The sequence below is a fragment of the Aedes albopictus genome, chromosome 3 (genome assembly GCF_035046485.1).
Source record: "Aedes albopictus strain Foshan chromosome 3, AalbF5, whole genome shotgun sequence".
NCBI classification, from domain to species: domain Eukaryota; kingdom Metazoa; phylum Arthropoda; class Insecta; order Diptera; family Culicidae; genus Aedes; species Aedes albopictus.
Window position 1 is genome coordinate 248,939,885 of NC_085138.1, and position 21,521 is coordinate 248,961,405.

General features: G+C 42.9%; 1 protein-coding gene across 1 annotated transcript in view; it reads right to left on the bottom strand.

Annotated features, from left to right (window-relative positions):
- The window catches only part of LOC109422198 (uncharacterized), a 501,985-nt gene that overhangs the window by 316,832 nt on the left and 163,632 nt on the right, over nucleotides 1–21,521 (bottom strand). The window contains exon 2 of the mRNA XM_062860074.1: nucleotides 12,039–13,318. Coding sequence (XP_062716058.1) covers nucleotides 12,039–12,099 — 61 coding nt within the window. The 5' untranslated portion in view covers nucleotides 12,100–13,318. The remainder of the gene's footprint in view (nucleotides 1–12,038; nucleotides 13,319–21,521) is intronic.

Below are 21,521 nucleotides of genomic sequence, written 5' to 3' on the forward strand. Positions count from 1 at the left end.
TTTGGAATTCTTTCCGGAATTATTCTTTATTTTCCTGTCGAGCTTCTTCCCATGAATATTCCATGGAATTCTTTCCGCAATTCTTCAATGGCTCTCTCCAAGAGTTCTTCCAGCGATATTTCTCAGAACTATGTTACAAAATACCTGTGAAATTTTCTTACTTTCCGGTATTTTTGTTTTTATACATTAATCCCAGAACTTTCAACAGATTCTTCCAGAATTGTTCCCGAAATTTTTCCAAGTTAACAATTCTTTCAGGCATTTCTTTCGTAAATATTCCAGGTATTGCTTCAAAAATTGTTCCAGATATTCTTCTCGGAACTTTGACGAAACAAAATTCTTTGTTTTTTTTTCACTTATTGTTCCCGGAAATCTTCCATTGATTCTTTTCCCCATTCTCCCTGGGACGCTCTCGCAATTTTCCATGACATTTTCTTGGAATAACATCAGTTTTTTTTCAGTTTTATCCCAAATTCTTCGTGTATTTTTTTTTTATTTGAGTTAAATATTACTTTCACAATTCTTTCAAAAGATTGTCTCCTGATTTTTTCAGGGATTTTCTCAGATTCTTGTCTATGTGAACCATCGAAAATTCGTTCGGAGATTTCTAGGAAAATTCCTCTAGCTATCTCCCGAAATTTCCACAGTGACTAAGATTCACTTCTTTCTTCCTTTCATGCTTCCCACTATTTTTTGGGCATTTATCTCTTTTCAAATCAACCAGATTTTTTTTCTCAAAATTCTTTCAGAGATTCTCGTGAACATATTTTAAACAGTTTTCTCGAAATTGTTCAAAGATTGTAAGGGTTTTTCTAAGACTCCTTCTTAGCATTCTGCCAAGGGTTTTTTCAGGAATTATTTAGCAAATTCTCTAGAAACAATTCCAGGGACTCATTCCGAAATTATTACGGAAAATTCATCCGGAATGCTTCCAAGGATTTCTCCCGGGATTCTTCGAGAAATTGCACTTCAATTTGTTTCAGGATTTTTTCAGGAAGTCTTGTAAACATTCCTCCCAGAACTTTTTTTGGCATTGATCCCGGAATTCTCTTAAAGATTTTCCCCGAATTTCTGTGGAAAATTTGCCTCGGAACTGTTATAATGCTTTTGGAATTCCTCAAAAAATCTCTACGAAAGCTTCCCAAAGATTTCCTTCCAAAATTCTCCCTTCTATGGGAACAAGAACTCCTATAAACAGGGATACCATATATACAGATTTATCTGTATTATACAGATTTTTGAGCATCCGTACAGATTTCGCTTTAAATACAATACAGATTTTGGAGCTATGAGGGCTATTTTATTTTTGTATGGGATACAGATTTTTCACCCAAATTTTGTATGGGATACAGATTTTGGAAAATAGTGATATAGATTTTTCAAAAAATCATCTGGCATCTTTGCCTACAAGATTCCATTCGGAATTATTTAACCCTCTAATACAAAATCCCGCCTTTAGACGGTTTATAGTTTGAGCATTTTTGTAATTTTTATTTAGTTGACAATCCAAATTTTTATATTTTTGGCTGATATTTGGGACTGTTTTTTATATCTCAGAATGTTTTTTGGTGTCTAATTAGCTTTATTTATATTTTTAAAAAATCATCGAAAAATTGATGTTTTAGTCACCTTTCAGAAGTCTTTGTTTATTTTTTATCAAACCGCTACAATTGACATATTTTAAATTTTTCCCAAATCATTCCACCATAGTAAAAAAGTTTAAGGGTGTTGAATACACTCTTAAATTATTTTCCTTAAAATTACACGGAAAATAAAATTTTCCTTGAAAAAAACTAAAAATAAAAATATTTCAACAATAATCACGAAATCTCAAAATGTTTTCGTCTCAAAAAATCCGTATCCCAAATAGGCTTCTGGGAAAAATATAAAAGTGTAGCGATGTTAAAAAATAAAAATTATAAAAATCAAAAAACGATATTCACAAAATCGAGAATAAAAAAGGAATCATCTTCCAAAATATGTTTGAATCAATTTTAGATGACGAAAAATGATGTTTAGATCAAAATCGAAAATTTGGGTATTAGAGGGTCAAAGAACTTCTCCTTGAGTTTTTCCAATGATTAATTCCCAAATATTTTCGGGGGTATCTCCCGCAAATCTTCTACAGATTTCTGCTTATTTTTTTCAGGATTTTCCCCTAGATTTTTTCAGTGGCTTTTACGACATTGTTCCAGAGGTTACACTCGAAGACTTTACATAGAATCTAACCAGAATTCTCCCAAGCACTTGTTCCGGATTGCTTTCCTGAAATCCTTCCAAAATTCTTTCAAGAAGTCATCCAGAATTCCCTTGGGAATCCAAACAAGGATTCCTAACGGCGTATTTGTTGTGATCAATCCCGGAATTCTTCCAAAAACTCTTTCAGGCATTCAGCATTCCTGGATTCCCAAAGCGATAGCCGGGGCCCGTGGCGTAGTTGGTCACACGTTCATATGCGGATGGTCATGGGTTTGATTCCCAGCCCCGGCACTTGCAATTTTTCGTCATTTGCTTTCCCCCCGAGAGCAACTGACACTGACTTTCTTCTGAGCCCTATGGCTCAAACGGACCCGGATACCTGGACATCGGCGAACTGCTACTCATAATGGACCCCCAATCGGACTGGAAAGGAACAACGGCCATCCATCATCATCCTTGTGCTCATCATTCTACTAGGTATAAAGTAGAAAAAGTGAAAGCAGCAGAAAGGCAACCAGTTCGATAAAGTAGAATAGAATCTAGGCGCTGTACAAAATGTAAGTGCAGCTGTCAATTGAAATTGCTCACGAAGTGCCCCAGTGGACAATAGAGCTGTAAATTAGGTTAAGTGATTAAGAATAAAAAAAAAAGATTCCCAAAGCGGTTTCTCGTGAAATGCTTCTTCGGACTCATTTCGGAGCTATCCCAAGGACATCTTCCGAGATTATTCCAGGAGTTGTTTCCGGAATCCTTAAAAAGGTTTCTAAAAGCATTTTCTTAGCATTTTTTCAAGTGTACCTTCAGGAACCCTTCCGGGAATCATTACAGATTTACAATGCGAGAAACTTCAATAAGATTCCTCCAGGAATTCGTTCAGCCATTTATCTCGTTTTTTTTTATCAGGGATAACTCTTGGAAATCTTAGCAGGATTTCTCCCAGTATTTTTTTTTTCCAGAAACTTCTTCACATATACTCCGGAATTCATCCAAAATTCCCTCACGGAATTTTTCAAGAATGCCTTCCGGAATTTTTCAAGGCAATCCTTATGTATTTTATTCCGGATATTCAAACCAGGTATATCTCCAGGTATTCTTCCAAGCTTCTCAAAGGATTTTCCCCTCCGGGATACTTCAAGTTTGTTTTAATGATAATTCCTCTAAGGATTTTTCCAGAAATTCTAGGGATACTTTTCGGAAACCTTCATTAGATTCCTCCCGGTATTTTTTCCAAAAATTTCTTCCCGATTTTTTTCTAGAGATTCTATTCTGGTCTTTTTTTAATAATTTCTCAAAGATTTTTTCTAGGAATTTCTATCGAAATTCTGCAAGAAATTATATTCGGAAATTCCCAAAGGACTCTACTTAGCGTTCTTTTAAGGATTTACTATAATACCATTCGATCATCTGAATGAATGTTGTGCATCAGATTATTGAAATTCAAGATATTGGCGAGTTTTGGGGGCAATCTCCTTAAATTTTAGCAAAATTACCAAAAATATATGAAGAAATGTTTTTTTTTTAAATAAGAAAAAAACAATTTAAAAATTCTTTCTCATTGTTTATTTGACACATCATATGAAGGCGAGTTACAGCAAAGAAGTTAGCTAGATCGGAGCATTAATTACGGATAATGAGATGTGTGAAGTGAGCGACTTTGCTTAAAAACAGAACAAAAATCGATTTCAAATCATCAAACTTGTATGGAAAGTCGAAAAAAAATCCGCTCTACTGTATTTTTTTTCCTTCGCGTTTTCGAACTCAGGGCATGATTCTACACCAAAAATGATCATCAGCTTACTGAGTTCAAAAATGCTGTAAACTAGTGTAATTATTGGAGATCGTAATTTTCTTTCATGGAATTGTTTAGAATTGTTTCCAGGATTTTCTTTCGGTGTTTCTATAATTGTTAAGTGTAATCTTCTGGAATTTTATCAAAAATGTAAACTTGGAGTATGTACGAGACTGGTTCAACACCCCAAGAACTACAACCCTGTGCTGCATTGCAATGATACCACTGTGACCGCTATCGTTGTTGTGTACGATGAACTACCTACGTTGCAGTTCAACAGATGCAGAAATCCGCCTTTGTATCTGCTACAGCGTACTGGACATCAAACAATAGCTACCATCCACCGTATATTCAAGCCAGTAGGGATCACAACAGCCACGTCGAGTCGAGAGAACATAGATGCTGAAAGAGCTCTAAAACACCGATGATCACCCGAACGTTGCAGGAGAGTCTCTACAATATGCGAAGAAGACTTTGGGCCAAGAGATGACCAGATACAACGACGGGAGATCAGTCCACTTCGATCGTCACCGCGAGTAAAACATCCTCTGCTAATAACTTTATATTAAGTAGTAATGTAGAAATAACTGTAGTAAATGTAGTGTTTGTTCTCTTTCAAAATAAAGTGTTATTATTGTACCATCGTCGTGAGTGTCATCATTAGTGCTGCAAGGAAGATTCCAGACTACTAGATAAGCGGAATCTAGAACCAAGGACCGTGACAACCCTTCGCAGTTATCCTCACCAACCACCCAAGTCCCACGTTAATGACAAACCTTATCAGTGTTGGTGTCGACAGGGAAACTCCACTAATCGAAGGTAATCGTCGACAAATCCAACAGAGTATTTCCAGAGTATATCATAGAAATCTTCCTGAGAAGTATTTTAGATTTCTTCCAGGGTAATCTTCAGGATATATTTATGAAATTTTTATTGGGATTCTTTTGGGATTTTATCGGAGCTCCCTTCAGAATCCTCCCAGAATTCGTTCCCGAGATTTTACTTGGAATGCTCATAGAAATTCCTCTGGAATCTTTTGAAGGATTCCTTACGGTACTTTTCCTTGGACCAATACTGGATTTTTCCAAGGTTTCATACGTCTATTCCATCCATAAAATTTCAAAGATTTTCTTTTATTATTGAGAGGGAGCCTTTTTAGTATTTTTCCCAAAAATTTTCTGAAGTCTCGTTCCGGAAATCTTTTAAGTATCCCTCCGAATATTCCAGAAATATTCGAAATGCTCTTCCCAGAAATACACATTCCTCAAAATAAATTCAATTTTATTGTGTATTCGAACTTATTGAACATCTTGTACAGTTTCCCAACAACCCCCCCCCCCCCATATGAAGAGAGGTCCTCGGTAGAGATCCGCCCGATTTCGTCATGCAACTCTCTACTTGCTCCTACGGACTGTTTGTAAACTTCCAGTGTCAATCCCAAACGATTCACTTCTGTACATCCGACTTTTACCAAATACATACGGACCGAAGATATCCAAGCCAGTGCTTGAAATGTCATTTCGACATATTTAAATTCAACCACATCCAGTGAGTCACATCCTCGCATTTAAATGATGAAGGTGGGTAGGCTGCTATTCCTTTATGTAAATAGATAGTGCATATAGTTTATTCACCTTGATCTGCAAACCAAATCGAACCGAATAATTCCAGTTAACCATCCGTGATATCCTATTAATCTCGTTCACAAACTTTTCCCATCATCAACTTTTAATTAAACGCATTTCATTCCACACTTCAAGCCTGTTGCTGCTGCATGGCACGGCACATCCATCATCAATCGCTCGACGTTTGCCGTTGCAAGGATCCTGCTCTACACCCCGCAGAGCTGCTTGCTACATCGTTAGCGTTCGCCTCGTTCATTTTACACAGAGCATAGCTGATTAAAAGACACTTGCCTAATGATATTACCGCAAGAAGGTATTTTCTCACGTTCATTTTGCCCTTATCCTTTCCAGTGCGGAGTACATATAGGTACCCTACCTGTCGGGTTACTCGTGCAAGCTTTCGTGGGATATTTTTAGTCACTCTCACCTCGATGTGATTTTTTTTCCCGTGCAGCTTTTTATGGTAAAAAGCAGTTCTTTTACGAGGTTTTAATTATTTTCACGTAGGGCGGCCACCTACCATCACCAACGCCCGCCGACTTCGACTGTTGGCACGTGTGTACTGGAATGGGACTCGGCGCTGTCGTTTTCACACCGTTCGCTGACATTTATGGCTTTGAAATTTAGTGTTTTACATTGTTAGTACTGGTAGAGAAATATTCAAGCTGCTCTTAAAGCTATGGGAAATCGTGCGAACACGGGCTGCAGCAATTACCTGACGACTTCAAAGAATTTTCGGTTAATGATTGAACTTTAAAAGAGAAGGTTTATCAAAGCATTACGAATTTCAATTTTTTGTTATCAATACTCACAAGTAACTTATCGTGAGAGATCGAAAGGATGTATCTGCACGTACTTGAACTTCATTGAAAAGATTTTTAAGTTAACCTCTACACGATGAAAGCACAGCGGTCTTTTGCTTCCGCCCTTTGTTTCCAGGAGATGAGGTTCATCGTTTGAAAGTCACACCTGTGCTGTTACCCTTTCATATACATATGATACAGCAAAGTGCTGTTCACGAATGGAGGGTGTGAGCACATCCTTTCCTGCTGATCCGTGGTACCGACAAAGAGCGCTTGGACCGGGTATGGCTGGCAGGAAGGTTGATAGCACCTTCCCTCCCACACATGCTTCAAGTGCCTAGTTATGCTTTTATGGCTCGCTCGTCGTCTACTTTTCGCATTTGTTGCTGCTTTTCCCATTTGAACCAGCTGAAGTGTGGAACCTAGGTAGGTACGTTGTTGCTTGTTATTTTTGGCGTCAGCGGTGAAAGGTGGTTTGCAATAAAAATAGCAGGGTGTTTCCTGGGTTTCCTCCAGCATAATGACACTGCACTTTCAAGAAATGGGTGGCAAGCATTTATCCACCGTGCTTAACAATCGTCTGGATGATTAATTTATGATTGATAGTCCAAGTCTTGGACTCCAAGAAGTACTTAGATGAATATTTACGAATTTGGCGTTCCACACCATTGCATGAATAATCTGCAAATTTGGGTTAGGGCAACAGCTACAATACTATGATGCCCTTAGCTTCAGCAACGGTCATCATCACATCACTACTTCAAACGATAAAACTGTGAAGAAAGAACAGGGCGACGTGACAAATAATGTATAAGGAATTTGAAACTGCTATTTCATGCATAAACAACTCCATTTGTAGCACGCCAGAATGTCGTTTGGGAACGACTGGCGATCTACTTTTAAATATCTCCCTAACAAACTTCTCGAGGACAAAGGCCGCCAGCTAAGAGTTGTGTGCTTAGCTGGTAGTGTAGCCTGGGCACTGTTGTTCTTCTAACTTCAGCTAGATTGAGGAGGTACGACCCGAGCGTCTGTTCACCAAGGAGGTGCGGCTCAAACAGCGTCTGTTCTGGCATCCTGCGGCTGAGTAAGAAATGCTGCATCACGCCCAGCTAGATCCAAGGTGGTAGCCCCATCAGCGTGGTCGTCCCAGTGTTGGTTGGGACGTTGAACAGAACCAGCACGATGGCCCACCGGCGAGACAGGAGTGTTGGCGTTGGCCCAATAAGCCACCCGTAAAAATCCCCATTGCAAATAACATAGGAGAAAATACGACTCGATATTGTTCGTGCAGTTGAAAATCGGAATTTTTGACACGCGAAAATTGATTTTTCTCCTAAACCATGTGTCGGACGTACGTCGGGCACAGTGCGCTGGATAGAGGCCCAGGTCCGCTGTCCAGCGCACTACGTCCGACGTTAGGTTTCACGTATGGATTTTGAGAAAATTCGATTGTCGGGTGTGGGGAATCTTCGGGTTTCAACCGCGATGACAATACTATCAGCAAAGACCTACGCGACAAAAAAAGGACTGCGATTGGAAACTTGGAACATGGAATTGTAAGTCACTAGGTTTCGCAGGATGTGACAGGATAATTTACGACAAACTACATCCACGTAACTTCCACATCGTGGCGTTGCAGGAACTTTGTTGGACTAGACAGAAAGTGTGAAAAAGCGGACATCGAGCGGCAACCTTCTACCAAAGCTGTGGCACCACCAATGAACTGGGAAAAAGATTTATAGTGTTGGGCAAGTTGCGACAAGCCGATCAACGCAAGGATGTGCATGTTGAGAGTTAAGGGCCGTTTATTCAATTACAGCATCATCAACGTCGACTGCCCACATGAAGGGAGACCCGATGACGAGAAAGAAGCGTTCTACGCGCAGTTAGAGCAAACGTACGATGGTTGCTCGCCGCGTGACGTGAAAATCGTTGTCGGCGACATGAACGCGCAGGTAGGATGGGAGGAAATGTACAGACTGGTAATCGGGCGATACAGCCTGCACGCCGTATCAAATGATAACGGACAGCGATGCGTAAACTTTGCAGCCTCCCGTGGTATGGTAGTCCGAAGCACCTTCTTCCCCCGCAAAGATATCCACAAAGCCACCAGGAGATCACCCAACGATCAAACAGAAAACCAAATCGACCACGTTCTAATCGACGGTAAATTCTTCTCGGATATAACCAATGTCCGCACATACCGCAGTGCGAATATAGATTCGGATCACTACCTAGTCGCTGTATGCATGCGCTCAAAACTTTCGACAGTTATCACCACGCGTCGAAGTAAAACGCCGCGGCTCAACATCGAGCAGCTACGTAACGTAGAAGTGGCTCAAGACTACGCGCAGCAACTAGCAGTGACCCTACCAACGGAAGAGTAGCTTGGCACAGCTACACTTGAAGATGGCCGGAGGGACATCAGATCCGCCATAGGTAGTACCTCGGCTACAGCACTAGGCTTCACGACTCCGAATCATAGAAACGACTGGTACGACGGCGAATGTAAACAGTTGAAAAAACGAGAAGAATGCAGCATGGGCGAGAATGCTGCAACACCGTACGAGAGCGAATGAGGCACGTTACAGACAGGCGCGGAACAGGCACATCTCAGTCTTCCGGAGGAAAATGCACCAGCAGGAAGAACGAGATCGTGAAGAGATGGAAAAGCTGTACCGCGCTAAGGACACAAGACAGTTTTACGAGAAGCAGAAAGGCTTGCGCAGAGGCTTTGTGTTACAAGCCGACATGTGTGATTTGGGAGGAGAAAGTACAGTGGTACAAATTCGTTTAAACGCACTTGATTTTTGAACCACAAACTTTATTTGAAAGGCAACTGCGTTTCGTTGGTATATATTTTAATAGCCACTCACGTAATATACAATCTTCTTAAGTTGCCAGAAATTCTCATTAATCCGCTGTATTTTTATTTCGGAGTAATTATCTAATTTTTGCAAGAAAATTCGTTTAAACGCACTTTTTTTGATATTTGCGCAATTGCTTTTGACACATTTTTGCACAAGTACTAATATATCAATACGCATTTCTGTTACACTATGATCAGTGATACTCGCGGCATAATAATCATAAATTTTAATATGCACCAACTTAGAGAGAATTTTATATGAAGTATGTGCGTTTAAACAAATTGGTACCACTGTATTACCGGAGGAGTGGATGGAAGGTATCGTGTGTTCCATCTAAAAAAGGGCGACAAGTTGGATTGCGGGAACTACCGCGCGATCACACTACTGAGCGCTGCCTACAAGATACTCTCTCAATTTTATGCCGCCGTCTATCGCCGATTGCAAGAGAGTTCGTGGGGCAATATCAGGCTGGATTTATGGGTGAACGCGCTGCAACGGACCAGATGTTCGCCATCCGCCAGGTGTTGCAGAAATGCCGCGAATACAACAAGCCCACACATCACTTGTTCATCGATTTCAAATCGGCGTATGATACAATCGATCGAGAACAGCTATGGCAGATTATGGACGAATACGGATTCCCGGATAAACTGATACGATTAATCAAGGCGACGATGGATCGAGTGATGTGCGTGGTTTAAGTATCAGGGACACTTTTGAGTCCCTCCGAATCTCGCAGAGGGTTACGGCAAGGTGATGGTCTTTCGTGCTTCCTGTTCAACATTGCGTTAGAAGGTGTAATAAGGAGAGCGGGGATAAACACGAGTGATTAGTTTTTCATGAAGTCCGATCAGCTGATTGGTTTCGCTGATGATATTGATACTATAGCTCGTAAATGTGAGACGATGGCGGAAACGTACATCCGACTAAAGAATGAAGCCAGGCGAATCGGATTAGTCATTAATGTGTCGAAGACAAAGAACATGATGGCAAAGGGCTCCAGGGAAGAGTCGCCGCTCTCGCCATCCCGAATTTATATCGATGGTGCTTAAATCAAGGCGGTTGAAGAATTCGTGTACTTGGGCTCACTGGTGACCGCCGACAACGACCTCAGCAGAGAAATTCAGAAGCGCATTGTGGCAGGAAATCGTGCTTACTTTGGACTCCGCAGAACTCTACAATCGAATAAAATTAGCCGTAACACGAAGTTAACTATCTACAAAACACTGATTAGACCGATAGTATGGGCACGAAATATGGACCCTACGTGCAGAGGACCAACGCGCCCTTGGAGTTTTCGAGCGGAAAGTGTTGCGTACCATCTACGGCGGAGTGCAGATGGAAGACGGGACTTGGAGAAGGCGAATGAACCACGAGCTGCATCAGCTACTGAGAGAACCAACCATCGTCCACACCGTGAAAATCGGGAGGCTACGGTGGACGGGTAACGTCATCAGGATGTCGGATAGCAACCCGACTAAAATGGTTCTCGAAAGTCATCCGACCGGTACAAGAAGACGTGGTGCGCAGCAAGCTAGGTGGGTAGATCAAGTGGAGGACGATCTGTGGACCCTACGCAGAGTGCGGAACTGGAGACAAGCAGACATGGACCGAGTGGAATGAAGACGGCTACTATGTACAGCAGAGGCCACCCCGGCCTTAGCCTTGCGGTGTGCACCGCAATCGTTCGGGCTGAACCGGGTATATCCAATACCGAATGGAATGGCCGAGCCGAACAAACAAGGGCGCTGCGACACAAGCAGATGCTCACACGGTCGTTTGCGTTTTTAATTATGTTTTTCTTCCCATATCTATGCTCCTGCTCATCGATGGTCAGAGCACGGCATAGTCGCGCATGATTAAAATACAAATGATGAGCTTTGATGAGCAAGTAATCGGTGAAAAATAGCAACATTGCCAGGAACCCCCAGAGACGTACTGAAACCTCCCAATATCCCCTGAAACGCCCCCAAGTCCTCCCCATAAGACCCATAGTACCTCCTGGGACCCCCTTAAGCAGCCTTGAGACCCTTAGGAAGCTCCTTTGACCTATTGAAACACCCTTGGGACCCCCGGAACTACTTTTATTCAACCCTATAAACGCAATCTGGGCACCGTGGCCACAGTTATTACATTTTCTAATGCACAATATTAATTCTGAATAGCACTGCCTCTTTTTATGCAAAGGACATAAAAAAGGTGCATAAATTAAAGGTGCGTATATCAAACAATTTTCCGTACAGCATATTTTTGTTTATTCAAATGCAAGCAACTTTTTCAAACGTGAATCAAATCTGCTGTCCTGAGTTTTTTTTTTATCTGTATTAACGAGATTTTAGCCCTAGGCTAGTTCATCTCGGGACCCACGCTTTACTTTCCTTCCGAAGGAAGAACTCACATTTTGAGAGTTTTTTGGGAGTTGGATTCGATCCCAGGTCCTCGGCGTGATAGTCACGTGTTCTAACCATCACACCAGGTCCACTCCACATATCTGCAAATTGGTCACCCTAATGACGAAATAAAAAAAAATACGTTTTCGAAGAACTACGAACCCACCAAGTTTCACGACAATCGGAGTTGCACTATATCGTTTTTCTATGGAATGGCTGTATTACAACAATCTCCCAGTTAGGAGTCCCAAACGAATATTTGTAGCTCTAACATTTCAATCGTCTGTTTTTGTTTATCATATTTTATGTTTGTCATTGTTAGAAAGTTATTTTAATATTATCTCAAAAAGTATACTTACATGTTAAGACAAGGTTCCAACAAAATATAATCCTAATTCTTCGATCGGCCGATGGTATCATGACGTCATCACCTTCGTTCCCTAACGGCGACAAGTGTAATCCATCAATGGTGCGCAATACTGCTGCCCGAAATGGCCCACAAAAAAGGTGCTAGCCATAAATCACTTCGACACTTCCCAGTTGTTCAACAACTTCCGGACACCGAAGAGCACACACACACTTTGTTTAACGATAAAACTCTCTCGATCCGTATCCGGATCCGGATAGTCACAGCAATTATTTTATGAGCACTTAGCCCCGACCAACACTGAGCCGAACTGATTGGTATCGTTCCACGCTGATGATCCTCGGTGCTGCTGCCACTACCGCCGCTGCTGGGTGGCTTATCGGGCGATCGGAGAGGATGAAAGTTTAGCCTTAAAAATCGTTTGTTACGCGGATAGGACGCTGTGAAGCAGAAGGGTCCTAGAGCTGCTGCAGAGTTAGGGCGAAGCAGAAGCAAGCAGGATAGATGACGATAGAGTTTATAGTCGACGTTCCAGAATAAACACTTTAATCTCATGTACACGGGAATTAGTTTCGGATGGAATCAGTGCAGGAAAGTGGAGAGAGGGTCGAACAGGATGTCTCCAATTTCTGCTGTGTTGACTTTTGCACATACACGTTCAACGTTCGAAGCCAACCAACCAACGGAAGGTGCAGGATGGTTTCCGCTCCTAGTTTGCTTCGGAGAAGCTGCAGAATGAGTTGGATGAAGTGGAAACTTTTCCGACCGGAATAGAGCGGTTCGGTTCGGTCGCTGTTGGGGTCTTTGGTTTAAATTTTCATTAAATGCTCTTTAATTTTTATTACTTCATTCCCGAAGTGCTTTTACACTAAATTATTCACTAGTTTTTGATGACTTAATGAGGGATGCCGTTTTATGTTGTTTGCAGTCGCTACCGCCATCACTTTGGCACAATTCATCCCATATACAGAGTGTCAACCAGGTTCACCCTTTCGCAACCTCGCAGCACTGTCTTCCGACTCGTGGTGTTTTATGTTTTATGGTAATAATGATGATTATTTATTTGCTTTATATCCTGTGTTGCAACCTCTCGTCGTGCTCTCTTAATTTATGTCGCCCTCTGCAGAGTGCTTTTTCGGAATTCACAGTTGAGTAATTGTTGTTGTCGTTGGCTGTTCCGGTTTTTATCACCCGGCGACCTCTCCTCTGCTGATAACACCGGAAGCCTCGTCCGGAGCAACTGCCATTAACTACCAGAAGAAGGCCCGCTGCCTGAAATGAAAATGAAACCAGAACGGGAGGGAAGAACGAGTTAGAGAGATGGCAGGACGCAGATAAAAAAGTTTATTTTATGTCGAACAAATTACATACATTAAGCCCCCCTTTGCTTTGCTGCTGGCCGAAAAGTTTGGGTCTTGGCCGTTGTGCCGTAGTCGAACGTGCTACATAAGTGAGCGACGACAAAAAAGCAGATAGGGACAATCTGTGTGTATGCGAGAGTCTGTAGGAAAATCAAGCCCAGGGAGGACATGTAGACGGCAATAGCTGGTCTGGTCTGGCTGGTATTAATAGCACCAAAATACTCTGCTCTGGGTTTTATTAGCCGATGGCACAGGAAGTCGCATATCGCCCGAGATTAGTTTGGAAGGGCAACGAAGATTGGTGGAACTTTTATTTTGCGAGTGACATTTAAATATCTTAATTTAATTTCGAGCGAGCTTTCTGTTCTTCGTCGGAATAGTTTACGGAATGGAAAAATAGTTACGCAGGGCAGATATTTACTCTAGCTTATAGGATAAACTCTACTGCACGATAAAATAACATTTTTAAACTCAGTAGACATCATGACATCAGAATGGAATATTTTCTTTGCAATGGATGCATATCGGCGGTTTCCTGCAATAGGGACACAACTCAAAAAATATGAATTTTCAGAAGAAGCGTTTGAAAGTTGAGAACCTTGATACACCTCCTACCAATTCACACATTTCACTCATCATTTGACAAAAGTAGATGAATTTTGATTACAGAGGCTGAATCTATCATAAATAAATTTTGGAATATCTATTTTTCAATGGCTATTGAAAAAGTTGGCTGATTTTGAGTTGTGCAGAAAATTGGTAAAATGCAAAAATCTCCCGCTTTTCAACGAATTTCGGAATGGGATGAAATTTACATAGTTTTTCATCATGTGCCATCAAAATCTCTGAAATGACAAATTTTGAGTTGTGCCCCTATTTCAGGAAAGTGACGATATTTACTCTAAACTACTCATGTGTAATATTCGAATAATCAAATTATCAACTAGGCACGCTGACTTGTGCCATAAGACTGAATTTATTTGGTAAATCAATTTTGGATGCAACTTAATTCTACACAAATATTATTCTCCTCTACACAAATATTGTATTGGTGGGAGGTGCCTGGTTGCCTTTCGGTCCGACTTAGCCAATGAGAGTTCAATTAAAAAGAGAGAACAATTATGAAGAGAGAGAGTAAGAGTGTGCACGGGGATGAACCAGCCTCGGGCTGAAAATCCCCATAATAAAGAGCCAATTATAATAATGAGAGTGTGCATGTGCAACGACCACGCTTGCGCTATCGACAGTTCAAGTGCCTCGCATGGAAACGATGACTAATGGGAAAAAAGGATTCTAATTACTGTTTATGCTATTTATGAAAAAAAAAAACCTTTTTAGGAATCCCAGGAATCCCTAAGGAAATTTCTCAAGGAACTCTTGATGAACCTTTTGAAAAATTTCCAAAGAAATTTCTGCAAAATGTTTAAAAAAAGAATAGAGGAATTTATAAAAAAGAGCATGGAAAAACTTTTGAAGGAAACCATCGCTGAAATCCATGAAGAAATCACTGAAATTCTGAAAAAGCCCCTGAAAAGATTTTTAAAGGAATTCCTGAAGGACTTTCAGAAGGAATCCGGACAGGAATTTCTGAAAGAATCCCTAAAGATTTTTTTGAAGAAATCTCCAGTAGAATCCCTAAAGAAGTATCAAGGAGAATTCTTGAAAGAATCTCTAGTTGAATATTTGAAGAATTCCCAGGAAAATTCTTGAAGGTATCCGAAGAGGAATTTCTGAAGAACTTCCTGAATAAATACCTGGAAAACTTCTTTGTGACACTTTTGGTGGAATTTCTAGAAATTCTCTGAGGAATTACTGGAAACATTCTTGGAACAATCTGAGGATGATTTTCTGACGGAATTTCTGTAGTAATACTTGAAGGAACGCCTAGATAAGCCTCTGTAAAGATCCATACAATAGTTCTTGAGTTATGTTAAAGGAATTCCTGCAAAAAAATTCATTGAAATATTTCTGAATAAATTCCTTAGAGAATCCAGAGAGAAATTTTTTGTATGTATTATCCGTAGGAATATCTGGAGATAATCCTCAAGGAACCTCTGTATGAAATCCCGCAGGATTCTCTGAATAAATTCCAGCCTGAAACACTGAAAGTAACAATGCATATATCTCTGCAGTAATTCCTACAGAATTTTCTTGATGAACCCCTGAAAAAATTCTTGACACATTCCTGTAGGAATTTCCAACGGAATCCCTAGAGCAATTTCTTAACAAACCTATGGTGAAATTCTGGACACTCGTTCGAATTTGTAGAGATTTTTTTTTAATTTTCGAAACCATTGGAATTTCTGTTGAATCAATGCTGAAAATTCTGACGGAATCCCTGGAGAAATTCCCGAAAGATTTTTTAAACGAATCCCTTGCAAACAATCTAAAGTGAACCCTGGCAGAGTTTAAGAAGGAATCCATGAAAAGTCACCTAAAAGAGAATTCCTAAAGTAATTTCTGAAGGAATCCATAAATAGAAGCAATCCTTGGACAAATTAATGGCAAAAGCACATGAACAGTACCTATTCCTTCGGAAATTTGCAGTTAAATTTTAAACGAAATTTCTGTAAGAATTTCTGTAGGAAACTTTGGAAGAATTTCTGAAGGCGACTGTCGAGATCACCACAGTAGACGGAATCTCAAATCGACCTCGTTCTGATTGACGGACGGAACTTCTCCGACATTATCGACGTCAGGACCTATCGTGGCGCCAACATCGACTCCGACCACTATCTGGTGATGGTCAAACTGCGCCCAAAACTCTCCGTCATTAACAATGTACGGTACCAGCGACCGCCACGGTACAACCTAAAGCGACTGAAGCAACCGGATGTCGCATCAGCATACGCGCAGAATCTCGAGGCCGCGTTGCCAGGCGAGGGCGAGCTCGATGAGGCCCCTCTAGAGGACTGCTGGAGTACAGTGAAAGCAGCCATCAACGACGCAGCCGAGAGCACCATCGGGTACGTGGAACGGAATCGACGGAACGAATGGTTCGACGAAGAGTGCAGAACGGTTTTGGAGGAGAAGAACGCAGCGAGGGCGGTAATGCTGCAGCAAGGGACTCGACAGAACGTGGAACGTTACAAACAGAAGCGGAAACAGCAGACCCGCCTCTTTCGGGAGAAAAAGCGCCGCATGGAAGAAGCGGAGTGTGTTGAAATGGAACTGCTGTGCCGTTCCCAAGAAACACGGAAGTTCCATAAGAAGCTCAATGCACCCCGCAACGGCTTCGTGCCGCGAGCCGAAATATGCAGGGATAAAGACGGAGGCCTCTTGACGGACGGACGTGGGTGATCGAAAGGTGGAAGCAGCACTTCGATCAGCACCTGAACGGCGTGGAGATCGTAGGCATGGGTGGTCACGGCTACGCAGGAAACAACGACGCCAGTAAACCGGAGGACGGAAATGAACCAACTACCACGCTGTGGGAAGTTAAGGATGCCGTTCACCAGCTCAAAACCAACAAAGCAGCTGGTAAGGATGGTATCGCAGCTGAGCGCATCAAGATGGGCCCACAAAAGTTGGCCACCTGTCTGCATCGGCTGATAGTCAGGATCTGGGAAACCGAACAGCTACCGGAGGAGTGGTAGGAAGGGTAATCTGCCCCATTCACAAAAAAGGCGATCATTTGGAATGTGAGAACTTCAGGGCGATCACTGTTTTGAATGCTGCCTACAAAGTGCTATCCCAGATCATCTTCCGTCGGCTGTCACCTAAAACGAATGAGTTCGTGGGAAGTTATCAAGCCGGCTTCATCGACGGCCGGTCGACAACGGACCAGATCTTTACCGTACGGCAAATCCTCTAGAAATGCCGTGAATACCAGGTCCCAACGCATCACCTGTTCATCGTCTTCAAAGCGGCATACGACAGTATCGACCGCGCAGAGCTATGGAGAATCATGGACGAAAACGGCTTTCCTGGGAAGCTGACTAGACTGATTAAAGCAACGATGGACGGTGTGCAAAACTGCGTAAGGGTTTCGGGGGAACTATCCAGTTCATTCGAATCTTGCCGGGGACTGACAAGGTGATGGACTCTCATGCCTACTCTTCAACATCGCTCTGGAAGGTGTGATGCGACGAGCCGGGCTCAACAGCCGGAGAACGATTTTCACAAAATCCGGTCAATTTGTGCGCTTTGCGGACGACATGGACATTATTGCCAGAACATTTGGAACGGTGGCAGAGCTGTACACCCGCCTGAATCGTGAAGCCGCAAAGGTTGGACTGGTGGTGAATGCGGCTAAGACAAAGTACATGCTGGTAGGCGGAACCGAAAACGACAGGATCCGTCTGGGTAGTATTGTTACGATAGACGGGGATACTTTCGAAGTGGCGGAGGAATTCGTCTACCTCGGTTCCTTACTGACGGTTGACAACAACGTGAGCCGTGAAATTCGGAGGCGCATCATCAGCGGAAGTCAGGCCTACTACGGGCTCCAGAAGATACTGCGGTCGAAAAAGATTCACCCACGCACCAAATGTACGTTTTGTACATGATAAGACCGGTGGTCCTCTACGGGCACGAGACGACATGGATCATGCTCGAGGAGGACCTGCAAGCACTTGGAGTTTTCGAGCGACGCTTGCTAAGGACGAGCTACGGCGATTTGCAGGAGAACGGTGTGTGGCGGAGAAGGATGAACCATGAGCTTGCTGCACTTTACGGCGAACCCAGCATCCAGAAGGTGCCCAAAGCCGGAAGGATACGGTGGGCAGGACATGTTGCAAGAATGCCGGACAACAACCCTGCAAAGCTGGTGTTTGCAACTGATCCGGTTGGCACAAGAAGGCGTGGAGCACGATGGGCGGACCAGGTGGAGCGTGACCTGGCGAGCATTGGGCGCGACCAGTGCTGATATTGGACGTGACCATCCTATGACGATGAACAAGTAGGCCTTTTCATCGTCACAAAATTAAACGTGCACTCGCGCACTACGTCATGTCATTTTGCAATAATCAAGCGTCATGATGAAAACTTCCATTTTGTTTTGAAATTTAAATTTTCACCTGGTCCAAGCAAATTTAGGCAAGTCGTTGTATTTAATAGATAGAGAGGAAATATATTCATGAATTAAAGAATTCAAACAATAACAAAATCTAACGATGTGCTAGTAATTGCCTTGTTTACAAGAATGTCACGCTCCGTCATGACCGAAAAATGTGCGAATATTGTTCGACTCTCTTGGTCATCGTCTCCCGATTCGATGACATTGAGAAAGGCACTTCTGTAAAAATCACGTAACGACTCGTGTTGACGCTGACGCTTTCCAAGCCTGGGCGCGACCTAGGATGGAGAGCGGCAGCCACAAACCGACTATTGTGGCGTACTGTCGTTAATTATGTCTTGTCTTAAATGTGACGTTGAGCAAATAAATGTATGTCATGTATGTAGGTAGTGGTCAGAGTCCATGTTACCGCCACGATTGGTCTCGACGTCGATGATGTCGGAGAAGAGCCGCTCATCAATTAGAGCATGGTTGATTTGCGATTCCATTTGTTGTGGTGATCTCCAAGTGTAACGATACGGGAGGCTGTACTGGAAAAGGTGCTACGAATGGCCATGTTCTTGGAGGCGGTGAAATAGATGAGGCGTAGGCCATTTTCGTTCTTCAGCTGGTGAGCGCTGAATTTTCCAATCGTCAGTCTGAATTCGTCCTCCTGGCCAACATGAGTGTTTAGGTCTCCTATGATGATTTTGACGTCGTTGTTGGGCAGCGGTCGTACTCGCGTTCGAGCTGCGTCTTTGTCATCATCAGTGCTTGCGAAGTGAGGGCTGTGGACGTTTATTCTACTGATGAAGAAGAATCGGCCCTTGATCCTCAACCTACACAGTCTTCCGTCGATCGGCCACCAACCGATCACACGCCTCTGCATGCCTCTCATAACGATAAACGCGTACTCAGCTCACGTGTGTTGCCGCAACTCTGGTGGATGGTATGATTACCTGTGAACGTTCGCACCATAGATCCTGTGCAACACATCTCCTGCAGCGCTACGATTCCGAACCCACGGTGCTTCTGTATATCGGCAAGTGCTGAAGTTGAGAGATCTGCAGTTCAAGGTACCGAGCTTGCAACAAGAAGTCCCTTTCGTCGCTGTGAACTTCGCCTTTGATTTTTCGGGGGATATCTTTTTACGACGGCTCGCAGAGCCTAACACCAACCCATAAATCAAGGAACTGGACTAACCTTTCCGGATGCTACGGGATCTGCATTGACATTTCTCCTCAGTGCGAAGCTAGGCTCAAGGGCCAGTCTTCGCTGGGAGTGGTATTTACTGAGAGCCCAGGAGATAGTGTTTTACCTGAACGTACAAAAGTCTACAAAGGAGGAATTTACAGCACCCATGAACAAAACTATCAGAAGATTTAAAAAAAAAACCCGGATTAATCCACCTAGTGGTGATAGTGCCTTTCTCGTCGAATATGTACTCATGATCTTTCTGTCGACGTAAGCATCCTGAATCCTGTGAATACTTTATTTATAAAAGCAAGAATTTTATCCAAGCTCCCGTCGAGTTGGGAAACTTACTGATGGCACATATTTCCGGTGTTAAGTTCAATTTATAGGCAGAGCTGAAAAATATCAGACCTCTTAGTTGACTGCGTGACCACCTTTACTATTACTGGAGACCCATCAATACCAAGACGATAATAACAAGCTTAAAAATATAATTTATTTCCCAACCAAAAATCACTTTACACATATTTATCGCTTGCATCGATTATTTTAACTGTAATTACCACTTCCTGAGAGATACCCGGAACCGGTTCCAAGACTGTACCCATTGTCTCAAATATGGTCTGAGATTAGTTTCTTGCTTACTGTTCAACAGGTTTTCTGAAAAGCCGAAAATTGATGTGCATGCATGGATTTGATTCTGGTGATGAGCATGAGCATGAGCATAGATGACCGCACAATTCGTAGTTGCTACTCCGTGATTGACCAGAGCAATCGAAATTGCACAAGGAACCAATGAATAGGGCTTGGGACTAGCTTACTATTCTCAATGTACACAGGTCGAGAGCTCTCAACTTTAATAAGGTCAATAACGGCGCCGGCCACGTCCTTACGGTCATCGAGGATGGAAGGGAATGTTAGTAAGACAAACGTTGTTAAAAAGACCGCGAATCGCTGCATCTCCACGTTTGTCTCAGGAAGGAATTTTTTGTTAGTAGGGTAAGGTACATTGTCAGTCCGGGAGTCACCTATGGTTGGTGATATGATTTGACAATGGATCAATATACACAAACCGCCGTTAACAACCGACCACTTTTCGACGCAAGAACTAGCCAAAAAGAAAATTCTATCGCGCGTCTCCACTCCACTAGGGAGCAGAAACCTTTAGTCTACTCCACACAGAAATACACTGAACGCGACTCACTTGTCGGCGCCCGGATTTTTTCTCGACCGGCGAACCCGAACTAACATTTTTCACTCTTTTGTGTAAATGCAAAAAATGAAAGAAAATATTTATTATCAACTAAAAGTGTATTGGAAACTAGCGCCGAAGGGAAGCGAAAAATTCGGAACCGACTCAACCACGGCGCGCGCACACTCGTCCCGTCGTCGGAGCCCCGCCGTCGGAGAGTAGAGAAAAAAAAAATCGCAAAAATCTAGCAAAGCCAGCGCGCGAAACTTTGCTGCTGCCGAACTACCGCACACTGACACTACTGACTGCTTGGCGTCCCGTCGTCGGTGCCCCGCAGAGAAGAAAAACAAATCGCAAAAATCTAGCAAAGCGAGCGCGCGAAGCTTTGCTGCTGCCGAACTACCGCACACTACTGACTGCTTGGCTTCCCGTCGTCGGTGCCCCGCAGAGAAGAAAAACAAATCGCAAAAATCTAGCAAAGCGAGCGCGCGAAACTTTGCTGCTGCCGAACTACCGCACACTGACACTACTGACTGCTTGGCGTCCCGTCGTCGGTGCCCCGCAGAGAAGAAAAACAAATCGCAAAAATCTAGCAAAGCGAGCGCGCGAAACTTTGCTGCTGCCGAACTACCGCACACTGACACTACTGACTGCTTGGCGTCCCGTCGTCGGTGCCCCGCAGAGAAGAAAAACAAATCGCAAAAATCTAGCAAAGCGAGCGCGCGAAGCTTT